This window comes from Dendrobium catenatum, unplaced genomic scaffold, assembly GCF_001605985.2.
Source record: "Dendrobium catenatum unplaced genomic scaffold, ASM160598v2 fragScaff_scaffold_1594, whole genome shotgun sequence".
NCBI classification, from domain to species: Eukaryota; Viridiplantae; Streptophyta; class Magnoliopsida; order Asparagales; family Orchidaceae; genus Dendrobium; species Dendrobium catenatum.
In genome coordinates this window covers 475,931-490,981 of record NW_021320056.1, presented here as the reverse complement: position 1 = coordinate 490,981, position 15,051 = coordinate 475,931, and the positions used below count along the sequence as shown (strand labels likewise).

At 37.4% G+C, this 15,051-nt stretch overlaps 1 protein-coding gene across 2 annotated transcripts in view; it reads left to right on the top strand.

Moving 5' to 3' along the window:
* Positions 1–2,668: 2,668 nt before the first annotated feature.
* The window catches only part of LOC110098207 (tyrosine--tRNA ligase 1, cytoplasmic), a 50,157-nt gene continuing 37,774 nt past the window's right edge, over positions 2,669–15,051 (top strand). Inside the window, exons 1-6 of one of the 2 annotated variants that reach the window (XM_020824950.2) lie at positions 2,669–2,927; positions 3,053–3,200; positions 3,676–3,959; positions 4,084–4,180; positions 4,324–4,429; positions 4,518–4,600. In XM_020824950.2, coding sequence (XP_020680609.1) covers positions 2,818–2,927; positions 3,053–3,200; positions 3,676–3,959; positions 4,084–4,180; positions 4,324–4,429; positions 4,518–4,600 — 828 coding nt within the window. In that variant the 5' untranslated portion in view covers positions 2,669–2,817. The remainder of the gene's footprint in view (positions 2,928–3,052; positions 3,201–3,675; positions 3,960–4,083; positions 4,181–4,323; positions 4,430–4,517; positions 4,601–15,051) is intronic. The other variant, XM_020824949.2, reaches the window with a different exon arrangement.

Here is a 15,051-nt window from a genome sequence, read left to right as displayed (position 1 = left end):
ATATGCTAGGCTTTCTAAGAAAAACTTAGTGGTGAAACCATTCGGCCCAGCCACAGAGGCATCATTCATACCATGAATAGTTTCTTTAACTTCCTCTAAGGAAGGGGGTTTAGAAAGAAAATCATTATCATCTTGAGATATGAGCCTAGGGATAATAGAAGGGGTGTAAATATGATCAGGACTAAAATCCTTATTGAGATATTTTTGAAAATACTAAACAGCTAAATTAGCAATTTCTAAAGCATCCTTGGTTGTAGAGCCATCATCAAGATTAATTTTATTAATACAATTTTTGGCACGCTTCCTCTTAACCAAAGTATTAAAATGTTTGATATTATTATCATCTTCCATAAGGTGTTTCTTTGTTTCCAAAAGCTTCCTCCTGAGCTTGTAATTTAAACAGACAATCTTTAGCATCCCTCAACAAACTGAAGTTATCAACAGAAGGCATCAATTGATAATTTATCTCAAGAGTGTTCACTTTATCTTCAGCATTCAAAATATTGGTGAAAAGATTACAAAAAACATTATAATTTCACTAATTTAAAATTTGCTTAAGCCTTTTTAGTTTAAACCAAAGTCTCATCATGCCAAAGATAGAATTATCTGATGTAAAGGGGCATGCCAATTTTCTTATACCAAGTCCATAAAAAAGTCATGAAGCAACCACATATTTTGAAATCTAAATTGCGGGGAAGAATTAATAAGCCTAGTTTTGAGGCTAATTAACAAGGGAGAATGGTCAGAAAGAGTTTTGCTAAGATGCTCAACAGTAATAGAATTAAAAGAGTTAATCCAACAATCATTAAACAACACCCGATCCAGCTGTTGCCAAAAAAGACCACGATTCCAAGTGAATTTATTTCCAAAAAAGCCAATGTCAACAAAATTACATTCCATAATCACATTATTAAAATCATCCATCAAATGATAGATAGGAAAAGCACCCCTATATGTTCAGAAGGATTAGAAATAGTGTTGAAATCATTATCTATGAGCTAGGGTAAGTTATAAATGCCATGAAAGTTGATGAGTTACTCCTATAATACTTTCCTAGTATAACGAGAAGAAGCAACATAAACAAAAGACGCACAATAATGAAAATTTAAAACATCAACATTACAATGCAACACTTGACTAAAATCTCTAATAATATATATCCGAACAGGATCCTTTCATAACACCCAAATCTTATTGGCAACATTAGAAACAACATACTTAAAACCCATAATTCTAGTAGTACCAAGTAATTTATCAGAGGTTATAATATGTTCAAGTAAAATAAGAATATAAACATTATAAATGCGACATAAGTTCTTAACTCTTAACCAAGAGGAGGGACACCCAATGCCCCTAACATCCCAAATAATAGAATTAAACATAAAAATATAATTAATGAGAAGTATGCGACTAGGTAGTTCTAGGAAATTGTAAAATGATATTCTTATTTTTCCTACCTCTCCTACTTTAAAACTTGATATAACTAGTGTCATTATCATCTTTAGAAAAACATTTAGCCATAATATTCATATCTTCCGTATAAGTAAAAGCATCACTATGATAATGAGAGTTTAAGGGAAGCTTACTATTATTGATCAAACTTGCATGCATCACCTCCTGAGGCAATTCACCCTCCTCAAAGATCGAGCCATCATCCACATTAGTTTTACTACTCAAGTCACTACCAACATTACCTTCCACGATATAGATTTGGCCATCCTCCTGATCATTAACAATAGATTGAGTAGGCAGATTGTCAGAACAACTATTATTTAGTATCATAAAATCCATATCAGGCAAGTTTTTGTTAAGAGTACAAGGACTAATAATAAAAGATGAAGCAATATTTTGATTAGTAGTAATAACCAACATTTGCCCATCCACATTTTGATAAACATTAGATAAACAAAAAGTCGGGTTAAGATTTTCTCCCTAAGCACAAATAGGGTCATCGACTTGGGTGGAAGGTGGTTCAGTATGAACTATGACAAGTTGTATTGATTCCTCAATATTATCCTGCACTTTAGGAACATTACCCTCATTCACATCAATATTAGGAATCACAATATCATGATCAACCAAAGGGACAATATTTCCATGCGATTGTTTAGAGGCTTCCTTCTCCTTTCGGAGATGGGGATGTAACCTGTAACACTCAGTTAACCCATGACCATGCATCTTACAATGAGAACAAAAAATGGGTAAATTTTCAATGTCAACTTTTTAGAAATAACTATTCAACTCCGAACAAATCCAAATCTCACTAGGATGTTTCTTAGAAATGTCCAACTCAACTAAAACATGAGCCACACACGGACGAGCGATAGAGGCCGTAGCTAGGTCCGTCTGCAAAGGCCTACCAAAAATCGACTCCAATCCAAATAAAATTTGAGAATTAAAAAAATGAAGTCTCAGATTCGGGAAGGAGATCCACACAAGGGCAATAGGGGTTCCTCACGCACATCAAAATCTGGTGTATATTTGAGCAATTTCATTTGACACGCTTAAATATAGTAAAATCTCTTTGAAAAAATTCGACTATAATTCAAATTATTACTCAATTGAATCGCAATATGGCACGGATCCAACAAGCCAATATGAAAGGAACTAAAAAGCTTCATGTTAACCAAAAAAAGAAAAAAAAGAAAAAAAAATTGCCTATAACATTTACATAAGATTAGGACGGCAAAGAAGAAACTTGCATTCAGTTATCTTCTTCGAATTCTCCAAGCGCCGGCTTAGGTATAGTAGTCGCCAAGAGGCAGAGAAGCCCAGTTCTTATTACTTGCCCGATCTCTAGATCTCCGCACCGGGTTCATGGCGAACGCATTCGAGGCTGAACAGCCGTCAGCCCTTGATGACGCTCCGGACGTGGGATCCATAACCCTCGCTGCATCTTCTTCGAACTCGCAGGCCGAAGCCTCATTGTATGTCGTCTGACTCTCAAACCCTTGAATATTGCATTAAAACATTTCCTTATCTAGGTATTCAGCGTTCTATGCTGTCTTTTACGGTTCTTCGGTCTTTAGGCGCGTTACTGGGTGTTTCTCAGGTTATCCCTGGAAGAGAGGTTTGCCTTGGTTAGGAGCGTTGGGGAGGAGTGTATTCAGGAGGATGAGCTCCGGATTTTGCTCGAAAAGAAGCAAAATCCCATCTGCTATGATGGTTTTGAGCCGTCTGGGAGAATGCATATTGCACAGGTCTGTGATTTGTCTTATACATACTTTTATTCCTCGTGGAAGGATTTGTTTTGAATGCGTTTTAAACACGATTAACTGAAAATTTAAGAATTTGGTAAGACCACCTTATGGACCATAGTTCAAATTCAACATGCAGACATGATTATACTAATTTTTAGAAAATCCAAAAACCTGATTATCCAGATTTTTTAGGTTTAGATCCTTTGTATTGATTCCACATTCCATTGATAATCAAGTGTTTTTCAACTGGTAATTAGCCAAGATATTGGAATGGCATGCAAAATGTAGAGAATTATCATTTCATAGTTCTTTTTTATGGTTATCTTGGTCTAGACTAGAACTTTTGTGTAGGACTAAGTATGCTTTGATGCTCTAAATTCTATTTAAAATATTTTTAATCTCTAAATAAACAAGGGGAATATGTGGCTCACAGCTGTGCCTGACGGTCTAATTTAAACTTATTTTCCATGAATAGGGCGTTATGAAGACTATAAATGTGAATAAGCTGACATCAGCTGGGTGCACTGTTAAGATATGGATAGCAGACTGGTTTGCTCAGCTGAACAATAAAATGGGCGGTGATCTGAAGAAAATACGCAAGATTGGAGAATATCTTATTGAGATATGGAAAGCTGCAGGGATGAAAACTGAAAGGGTTGAATTTTTGTGGTCTTCTAATGAAATAAACAGTAGAGCAGATGAATATTGGCCTCTTGTAATGGATATAGCTCGAAAGAATACACTGCCAAGGATAGTACGGTATAAGTCTTTCCCTCCCATTTTTCTTATGCACTTCAGAGGAATGCATTAAGTTGTCAACGATCACTGATCGTATATTTAATGAAGTAGTAGTCTTGATATTTTATCTTTCATTTTCATACAGTTGTTGTCAGATAATGGGCCGAAATGAACAAGATGAGCTGACGGCAGCCCAAATATTTTATCCATGTATGCAATGCGCAGACATTTTCTTCTTAAAGGTGTTCCCTTGTAGTTTATCTACTTATTTAATAATCTCACTTATTTTTCGGAATCTTATATTTCCTTGTATTTTATATTATCTCACAGTGCAATGGTTGGTTACTTGTTTTTATCATTCAGCAAATTTCCCCTTATTTTGTAGGCTGACATTTGCCAACTGGGTATGGATCAGAGAAAAGTGAATGTGCTTGCAAGAGAATATTGTGATGACATTAAAAGAAAGAACAAGCCCATCATTTTGTCACACCGTATCCGAGATGCTAAAGAATATTTTCTCAATGCCATATGTTTATTATAATTGAGCTATTGCTTCACATTACTACAATTGAAATATAGATATGCTTCCCGGGCTGCAGCAGGGGCAGGAAAAAATGTCAAAGAGTGATCCTTCTTCTTCAATTTATATGGAAGATGAAGAGGTATGATTGGATGACTCGAATGGCATTATTTGTTATCTGATTTAAGTTTCATGCTGACTTTTTGAAGTGTTCTTGTGGACAGTTTTTTTGTCCTTATGATAATTTAGGAAAATTTTCATTGATGACCTCTCCTTGGTTATTTAAATGTAATTCTAGGTTTAGGCACGGAGATGCATATGCTGCTATCAAGAGGTTAATGTACTTGTGGGATCACCTTTTTATTGGTTAATTATCCTTTTTTTCTAACAAATAAGAAACCTTTAAGGTTTTGTTTTATTTTTTTGGAAAACAAGATTCAATAACATTCATCAAATATTTTGATGAGTATTTTTAGTTGATTTAAAAAAATTTCTACATCAAAGATGAACAATTAATACATCAGATATTCAGATTTCAAGAGTACACACATAGAATTATTTTAGATTTTTTTTTTAGTTGTGAAAACAAGTACACAACATATATGACACTGGCAAACTTTGAACATTGTTTGGACTTGAATTTCTCATCCTAGATAGGTTGTGGCAAATGGTGGACTAATGGCCACTCTGAGCATAGAATGGTTGGTGATTACCTGGGGATTTTCTTTATTTATTTATTTATTTATTTATTTATTTTTTATTTTTTATATTTGTATGGGCTAGATTTTGGTATGGCGAAGACTCGATGTAGGAGACAGAATGTTCTTCTGATAGAATTTACTTCGATTGCACTTATTACCAGGAGCCAAGTTGTTGATGTTATATGTCGAGGGGGTTTTAAGCTAGGGTGCTTGAATTCGATTATTAAACTCTCTATTGAGGGTGATCTTTGATTATACCCACTTGTTATGGTTGAAGGCAGTAGAGTTGTGGCAAGGGACTTCGGATTGATGGCCATAAATTTCCATTTGAGATATGAGTAGTGATTTATGCATAAGAAAGATGCAGTGATCACAATAGTTATCCTTCTAGTTGAAATAAAGCTCTAACTACTTTCATCATTAGGAGATTAAGTTTTGAATATTTGTCACTTTATTTTGAGGGCATTTGATTGTTGGACATATTTTTGATGTAGACATTTTCATTGCTGAGAGCGACATAGGTAATGATAGAAGTTCTTTCGGTGTTAAATAGGGCTGTCAATTTGGGTTCTTGTTTGAGTTGGAGTTTGACCAAAAAAATGACTATACATGAATTTAATCAATTTGAAACCAAATTGTTTACTAAATAGGTAAAAAAGCTCACCTAAATTTGATTTGTTGATATTGAACCTGACTTGCATGACGAGTTAGTGTCAACCCAATTTGAAATGGACACAATTGCTTGATTTGAACATGTTAACTAAAAAAAAGTATATATCTATATAAAACTTTATTTAAGATTTTCAAGAAAAAATGTAATAATAAGAACAAAATTTCTATGCTAGTTTTTTTGGTTGACCCGAATTGACCCACACGACCTAAAGCCAACCTAATTTTTTTTAGTTACTTAAGCTGACGTGAAACTGACCCTAATCTGATTTATATGACTTTACTTGAATATGAAAATTGGCAACAAGTTTGATTTAGATTTTTAGAGTTTAATATTGATTCCTTTTATCCTTACTAGCCTTGAGGATTTTGCTTTAAACCTTAACAAGGGCATCTTCTTCATAGCTGTGTGTTGGTCCATCATTCGGAAGGCTAGATGCATGTACCTGATGCATCTTGGAAGTAAAAATAGCAAAGTAGACAAGTAAAAACTATAGGAACACAAAGATAGCGGGTGATTTTATTATATCTTTAACAAGAAAGAAATATACAAGTGATTTACTGTTTGAGAGGTAGATCAACTCTCCCACAAACTCTAGCAACTGCTAGAAACCCCAAAAGAATCCTATAATAAATTCAACAAATAAAAAGATACTAACCCTAGACCAAACTCATTAAATATCCCTAATCATACAATAATGTCAATTAAACCCTACCTAAACAAGTCAAGATATTCCAAAACATCTCTCTCTTGATTTTTCCTCATCACATAATGAATTATAACTTTGTGGGCCCCACAAGGGGGGCCAAAACTTCCCTAGTTCCTGCTCTTGGTTCCGCCCAGCTCAGTGGCTGGTTCGATTACTACTAGTCATATGGTTGGGTAGGCCCAGGCCGCACCCCGCTTTTGCTACTTCTGCAATATAACACTTACCCCCTCCCCCTCCCCCCCTCGAACTCCTCTAAGTGTTGATCTACACTGAAAACTGATGTAGTGCTCTGCCCATAATGTAGCAAATTAGGTGGATCTCTCCCATAAATAATCCTAAAAGGGGTGGTTTTTGCTGTTAAATGGTACGAAGTGTTGTACCAATACTCGGCCAAATCAATCCACTTTGTCCAACACTTCAGCGTATCTTATACAAATCATCGCAAATAGATTTCCCACCTCCGTCTGGCCATATGTCTGGGAAGGGTATGCCGTGCACTGTCTCCTGTAAACGAAATAAATTCTTCCAAGAATACTTTGTCTATCTGACATTGGATTCTAAAAATCCATTTAAGCGTACCACCTCCCGTATGAAAGTAGCAGCCATTGAGACTGTAGTGTAAGGTTGCTTCAAATGGATGAAGTGTGCATACTTGCTCAGGCGGTCCACCGCTACCTGTATCACCAAAATCCCTATGAATGCGACAACCGCTCGATGAAATCCATCGTCACTTCCTCCCATTCCCTCTTTGGTAGGGCTAGATGTTGTAGTAACCCTCCTGGTGTCATGGCCAAGTACTTGTGCCCTTAGGAAAAATCACATCTCGACACCTATTCCTCTACATCTCGTTGCATCCCCATCCAATATAATTTTACGAATAGCCGACTGTAGATTTTTTGAGCTCCAGAGTGTCCTCCAATTGCACTGCCATGAAACTCTAACAAAAGCTTGGGAATGTATCCCGATGTCCTCTCTAAGATGAATTGCCCCTAATGTAGCAACTGGGGCCCTTTCATCATGTAATTGGGATGCCTGTCTGGGTCCTGCAACAACTCATCTTTGATCTTCCTCAGACCCCATTATGTTCTCTCTCCTATCTCAGGGCTTCCCAATCTAGAATCATTAGTACTGATAGAGCTATCAACTTTGGCTCGTCTTTCTTCCTCGATAGTGCATCTGCAACCTTATTCTCTAGTCCTGGGCGATACTGGATATCGAAGTCATATCTAAGTAATTTGGATAACTACATATGATGCTCCTTTTTTACCATTTTTTGCTCCAACAAAAACTTTAGACTCATATGGTCTGTACTGATGATAAAGTGTCTCCTCAACAAATAGGGTCATCGCTTTTTGATGGCCTAGATAATTGTTATTAACTCCTGCTCGATATGGACTTGAGTCTCGCCTTGGTTGTGAGCATCTGATTGAAATAAGCAATGGGCCGATGATCCTGCATAAGTACTGCCCTAGTTTGTATCCTGATGTATCTGTCTCCACCACAAATGGTCTGTTAAAGTCAAGAAGTACTATTACTGATATGCTGGTCATGATTTTCTTCAATTGTCTGAAGGCCTGTGTTGCTTCTCTCCCTAATTGAAATTGTACTTCTTTAGCTGCTCGGTCAGTGGCGATGCTATCGTGCCATCCCCCCTATATAAACTTTCGGTAGTACCCTGTGAGACCCAATAATCCTCTCAATTCATTCAGGTTTTTAGGCAAAAGGCAATCCAATATAGCTATGATCTTGGACTGGTTTGTTGTTACCTCTTCTTTGCTTACCATATGTTCCAGGTACTCCATCTATGGTTCTGTAGTGGAACTTTTTTCAAATTGACATACAATTGGTGCTACCTTAAAGTTTGCAATACAGTCCTCAGGTGACCCACATGTTCTGCCTCCATATCTCTGTAGATCAGGATGTCGTTAAAAAATACCAGTATGAATTTTTTTGAGGTAGGGTTGAAAAACACGATTCATAAGGGATTGAAAAGTAGCGGGCACGTTGGTAAGGATGAAAGGCATCATAAAAACTCGTAGTTTCCCTCGTGAGTATTGAAAGCTATCTTGTGCACATCCCCCGATTTCATTCTGATATGGTGGTACCCTAACTTTAGGTCAATCTTCTAGAAGATGATCACCCAGCTTATCCATTGCTCATCAATCATGGGGATAAGAAATTTATCCAACACAGTTTCCTTGTTTAAGGCCCGATAATCCACACAAAACCTCCAACTTTTTTTTTTTTACCAACGACACTGGCTAGAAAAGGGACTCACACTGGGCCAGATAATTCAAAACTCCAACATTTCTCTGATGAGCCTTTCTATCTCATCTTTTTGAATTTGTGGGTACCTTACAGTCAAACATTGATAGGAGAAATGCACTCCTTCAAGATAATGACGTGCTCATGCTCCCGGAGTGGCGATAATCCAGTAGGTTGTTGAAAAATATCAAGAAACTGCTGCAGAAGCTGCTGTACATACTTAGGGACCTTGTCTGGCTCTGAATCTCTAACCTCCTTTAAGCTCTACAACTCCACCAAGTAGCCCAGTTTTGCTCCTTGTATTGCCTTGACCATGGTTTTGAGTGAAACCATGGTTCTGCACTGGCTGGCATCTCCTCGTAGCACCACCCTCTTCCCTTCCACCTGAATCTCCATAGTCAAAGATTTCCAGTACACCTTTGTTTCCCTTATCTTTTACTACCATTTCATCCCTAGGATCACATTAGTAATCCTCAAATCCATAGGAAGAAAATCATCTATTATCTATATGTACTGGAGTGTCAGCACCAATCTCTTGCAAATCCCCCTACTCCTCTCCACCTTCCCTATTCCCATCATGACTCCAAAGCTCCCTGTATCCGCCAACTCCAATCCCAACTGGTTCAAGACCTAGTTTGAGATGAAGTTGTGAGTAGCCCCGCTATCCACCAATATCACTAGCCGCTCCTTGATATGTCCCCTCACCTTCATGGTGTGATTTGGAGTAAATCTCACCACTGATTTAAGGGACACTTCCGCCACATCAAGGTGTACGCGTTGTCCTCAATCTTCTGCTTCGTCACCCAAGTCCTCATTGTTGCTCTCCTCGTCATTACAAACCATAAGGACCTTGCGTGTGCGGTCCTTGCGCAGATGGCCGGGTGCTTACTTCTCATCATATCGGAAGCACAAACCCTTCACTCTTTTGTCTTCACCTCTACCTTTGCGTGGAGCCTGAAGTTGGCTCCGCGGCGAACTCCCTCACTCTTCTCCATTGGTGCCTCCCAATGAAAAGACACAGTTTAGGTCTTTGGTGCTAGTGAAGTCAAGGCACTCCTATAGGAGCCCCTTGTGATTCCGCTCATGCTATTCTTCTCCATCTATCTCCAATCCTCCACTATCTATGCTAGCTCCATCGTCACCCTCAACCCCCTTGGCTTCAATAGTTAGAGGTCTACCCGTATGTCTGGCTTTAGTCCTTTCATGAAAATTTTCTCCATCACTGCATCCAAAATCCCCCTCAACTGTCCTAACAGTAACTCAAATCTCTCCTTGTACTCCATCATGGTCACCTCCTGAGTCAATACAAAGAATTGCTCATGGAGGTCTCCTTCTCGAGTGGCTTGGGAACGTTTCAACAAGCAATCTTTAAATTCCTCCCAAGATTGGATCGTATATCTAGCCTCCCTTCACTGGAACCAAGCTAGGGCTTTCTCCTCCAAACATAACTATGCGGTCTTAAGCTTTTCCTCTTCATTCAGGGACTGTTTGGTTGGAATACATTAGGGTGTAAAGTAAAGTAAATACATGGGTTTTAATTTTTTCGGTGTTTGGTTTGACACCCAGTAAAGTAAAATAAATTCCTAATGTATTCGGAACTTTCTCTTTTAGTTCATTTTTCATGTAGAGTAAATCTGCTCAAAATCGAGCAAAAAAAAGAATTCACCAGGCGCAGGCGAGAGAGAGAAGTTTGTTTCTTCCTCCATTCTCATCGTAATCCATATCCTCGTTTCTTCCTACAAGTTCAAACATCATCGACAAGGCGACAGATGGAGCGACGTTTAAACCTCGTCTAAAGTTGATGGATCGGAACAACAGTTTGATGAAGATTTCGAGCTGAACATGCTATCTTTTGCGGAAATTCCTATGCAGGTTTACTTCTCGAACTGTCCTGGCGTGAACGAAAATCTTCACGTCGATGAGAGGGAGCTGGGTCAGACGGATATGCTTTGTGATTTCGACATCCCTGTCCTGATTTTCAGTGATTCGAACGTCTAATTGGAGGTATTGAAATCTTCTACAACTTCATCTGTTTGTCTGTCTCCTCCTAGCTCGACAGTGCGCACGACCCCTCCCGCCCAGGTCACACGAGCAGAGCCCCATGGTAACCCAAATGTCCCTGGTGGGGAGATTGACTTGCAATTTCCCGTTGGAAGGGACCTCTGTGGGTCTGATTCTGCCTGGGATTGAACGAGGCTGTTGAGGTACGTGGTGTTGCTTCTGCTGTCATGGATTTCAAGGATTGTGATAGAGCTCTTGTGAAAGCTGATTCAGCTCCTAGTGTTTGTATGGATTGTAGGGCTGCTATGGAGGATCAATGCAGGCGTGTAAAATTTCCTGGTGCAGCCCACCAGGATTCTTCCAAAACTGTAGCTTGCAGTCCAGATATTTGTGTTAATGCCCAACTAAGTTCTGCCTGCTGGAATAACCCATTGCCTGAAATTTAGCAGCCCTCATTGTGCATTTGTGTAATCAGTTTATTTGTGTAATCATTTGTGTATGCAGCTCATCTGATCTATTGGTTAGGATCTTTTAAGTATTCAAAATACATTGATTTTACTTTACTCTACACACACCCAACCAAATAGAAAAAATAGTTCCCTTGCTTTCACATTATAGACAATCAAATATCCTTGGAGCCCTAGGAGGTGTCCCTTGATGAAAGAAACTCTACCCATTGAACTCTTTCGTTCGTTCTCCTTTCCCTTCGCTTCATCTAAGGTACTCCCTGTCAAATCTTGGTTAGGGTTAGCAATTAGAACCACCAATGGATTTTTGTATTGCATCTCTATGAGCTTCGTTATTATCTTCTCCAACCCTCCAAATCGGCTTTCCATTCGATTTTTCCTTGGTTGAAAACCTTCCTTCAATGGTTGAGAACTTCTCTTTCATCCTGGATTTGATTTGGTCCATTTTGCCTTCCAACACATTCACCATCTCTCCAAAACCTCGCTCTAATACAATTTGATGTGTCTTGAAAGTAAAAACAACAAAGTAGATAAGTAGAAACAGTAGGAACACAAAGATATGGGTTGATTTTTTATTATCACTTGAACAAGAAAAAAAGATACAAGTGATCTACTATTTTGGAGGTAGATCAGCTCTTCCACAAACCCTAGCCGCCACTAGGAACCCTAAACAAACCCTAAAATAAATTTAGCAAACAAAAAGATACTAACCCTATACCAAACTACTACTTAAATAGCCCTAATCAAACAATTATGCCAATTAAACCCTTCCTAAACAAGTTAAAACCTTCTTAAACATCTCTCCCTTGATTTCTCCTCCTCACATAATGAATTACAGCTTTGTTGGGCCCCTAAACTCCCCTTGTTCTTGCTCCTGGTTTCGCCAGCTCTGTGGCTGGTTCGGCTCCTACTACTAGACTGGTTGGCTGGGTTGGCCCAGGCCACCCCCCTCTCTTGCTACTACTGTCTAATTAGTACCATTAGTCCAAGTGGAGCTTGAGAGAATATTTGTCATTAGATTGGGTTATGTATTCACTGCCATCTCCTTTCACACGATTTTTAAGGTGAAGATTTTAGATTGTGAAGATGGTGCTATGAAACTATCTAATTACTATCTACTACTAATTGTACCCATCATAAGGGCATGAAACTATGAACATGCGGTATTTGACGTGGACATTTTTTGGTTGCAGATTGATCCCTTCAGTGATGATTTTTCTTGATTGCACCTATCATCGAGGACTGTAGCCCAAAAATGTATAATGTCTGAAGACATGGTTATTTTATTTTATGGATCCCTTTAGCTATGATTTTTTGTGATACTCATTACATTTCTCGATATGAGAGGTTCTGAGATGTTTGTTTTGATAGCTGAGTTGAGTGTATAATTTTGAGAATGACCCTTTATTCATGATTTGCAAAAATCGAATCCATCATCGGGTGAAGAGTCTTTGTTGTTGTTGGTTCAATGAATAATTGGAGTTTGATCCGTGTCAAATGATTTAGAAGGTGCATTCCTTGGAGCTACAATTGATTTCTTAGTCCGCAGTACACAAGTATATGGTTTTGGATATTCTTTAATTTGGGATTTTAAGATGGCTGATGATTGCATTGGTTTGGCATGAATGATCACCATCATATGCTTTTTTTTTCTTATAATTATTACTTTCTAAATTGCAACTCAATATGCATCATATCTATTGAAGTTGACATGGAGTATGATCTGCATGATCTAATCAACCATGATCAATTGGAGTAGTTCTGAGTCCTTGGTAGTATAGATCTTATCGACTAGGTTTAGAGGTCTTGTTTCATCATGTTTTCTGTTCTGGGCAGTTGACGGGCCTTTTGGCTATATTGACTCTATATTTTGTAAATGAAGGATTTAGTTATATATACTTAGTTATTTATATTTAACAAAAAATTTAATTATTTATATAATTTATTAGAGTTAAATGGGAGTTAGGATTACATGCTTTGGAACAATCATTGGAAGGACTGATGCATTAAATGTGGCTCACATAATTATCTTGTTTTTTTTTAAAGCTTATGGAATTTTTTGGGATTTTATTTTGGGCCTTTATACGTTTCTAACCTTTTTATGTTTTATCTCTATTTCTATTGTTCTTACAGGAATTTTTAGACTTTTTAGAATTTTTGTTGTATTTCATTTGCTTCTAGGAATTTTCTAACTTTCATTTTATTTGTACTTTTTGGGCTTTAGTGGCCACATTATTTATTCTAGACCTCTCAGCTTAGTTCGACTCACAGGCAGCAAAGTTGATTGGGTAGGCACGAAAGAAATTGAGCAATAACCTCACTAACAAGAAATAAGATTAGTTTGCATGCTTTATGGGTGGATTGATCTAAGTCGGATCTGCATAATGCTAGTTTTTCTTGACATGGGTTAAGTTTCTATGTTGGAGAGAGGAGAGAGAGAGAGACTTTATTGCTTCATTTGTACATTTCAAGAAGTCGACGCTCTGGTCTTTCTTCTTTTTAGCAAGAAGGTGGAAGTGATGACAACTACAACTTGGTCCAATTTTAGTTTTGATGAAGAGTTCACTAAAGTTTGCACCAGTTGACTCTATTAGTGTATATTTTGTTTTACTTCATAATTCTTACACATTCTTAAGATCATTTTTTAGGTTCATTTATTCTTCCAAATATTCATGTTTATGTTCATGTCCCTATTATTGAGCATCTTTAATAATAGTTTACATAACACTTTTGTGGCTTGGAGCGGGTATTTACTTGACTAGCAATATTTTGTTTAAAATTTTGGCTAAACTTCCATGTCACCTTTGTGAGGGGGTTAGCATAAGACTTTCGATCGTGCTCACTTTGCTTCAAAAAGCATCTATGGGTTGATGTTGGAGGCACTGCATGATGCAAATTTACTCTTTAATTAGAGTAAAAAGAAGGAAATAAAGAGTTTGTGTTATTTTAGTGAAGTTTCTTTATCATTTTTATAAACGAAAGTATCTATTGATGGTGCTTCCTCATCAACTTTTTCTCTCAAAATTTTACTCCTTATGGCTATTTACAGGGACAATTCATTATTGTTTTGGAGTTTTTATTTATTTATTCCGGCTAGTTAACAATGAAGTTTATGCTTGAGAGGACTTCAATGCTTCATTTTTACATTTCAAAAATTCGAAGCTCGGATCTTTCTTTTCTTTAGCAAGGTGGAAGTGATGACAAGTACAATGTGGGCCGATTTTAGTTTTGATGAAGAGATCACCAAAGTTTGCATCAGATGACTTTATTAGTCTTTATTTTGTTTTGCTTTATACTTGTTACATATTCTTAACTTCATCTTTTAGGTTCATTTATTCTTCCAATCATTCATGTTTATGTTCATGTCCCTATTATTGAGCATCTTTAATAGTAGTTCACATAACACACTTGTGGCATGGGGTGGTAATGTGATACATGCAAGGAGTTCATGAGAGATTAACAAGAGAATTTATTAAAAGTTAACCAATATAAAAATTATGCATCAAATCAAAGTAAGATTTTATAAATACGTAGTCTTCCACTTGCTTAGGCAAAGAAGTACATGAAGATTAATCAAAATGCTCTTAATCAAATACAAAGGCAATCGTAATGTAATAGCTTATAACATAAATCCGCAATTTAATAATGAGAGGTTCACCTTGAAGGGTTTCTCACTCAACTACTCTAGGGTTTAGCGGATGAAGATGCTCCACGCTAGACTTGAGATCGCCACTAAGAAAAGGGAGCCGAGGAACTTTGTTGTTGGAAAGGTAGCCGGCG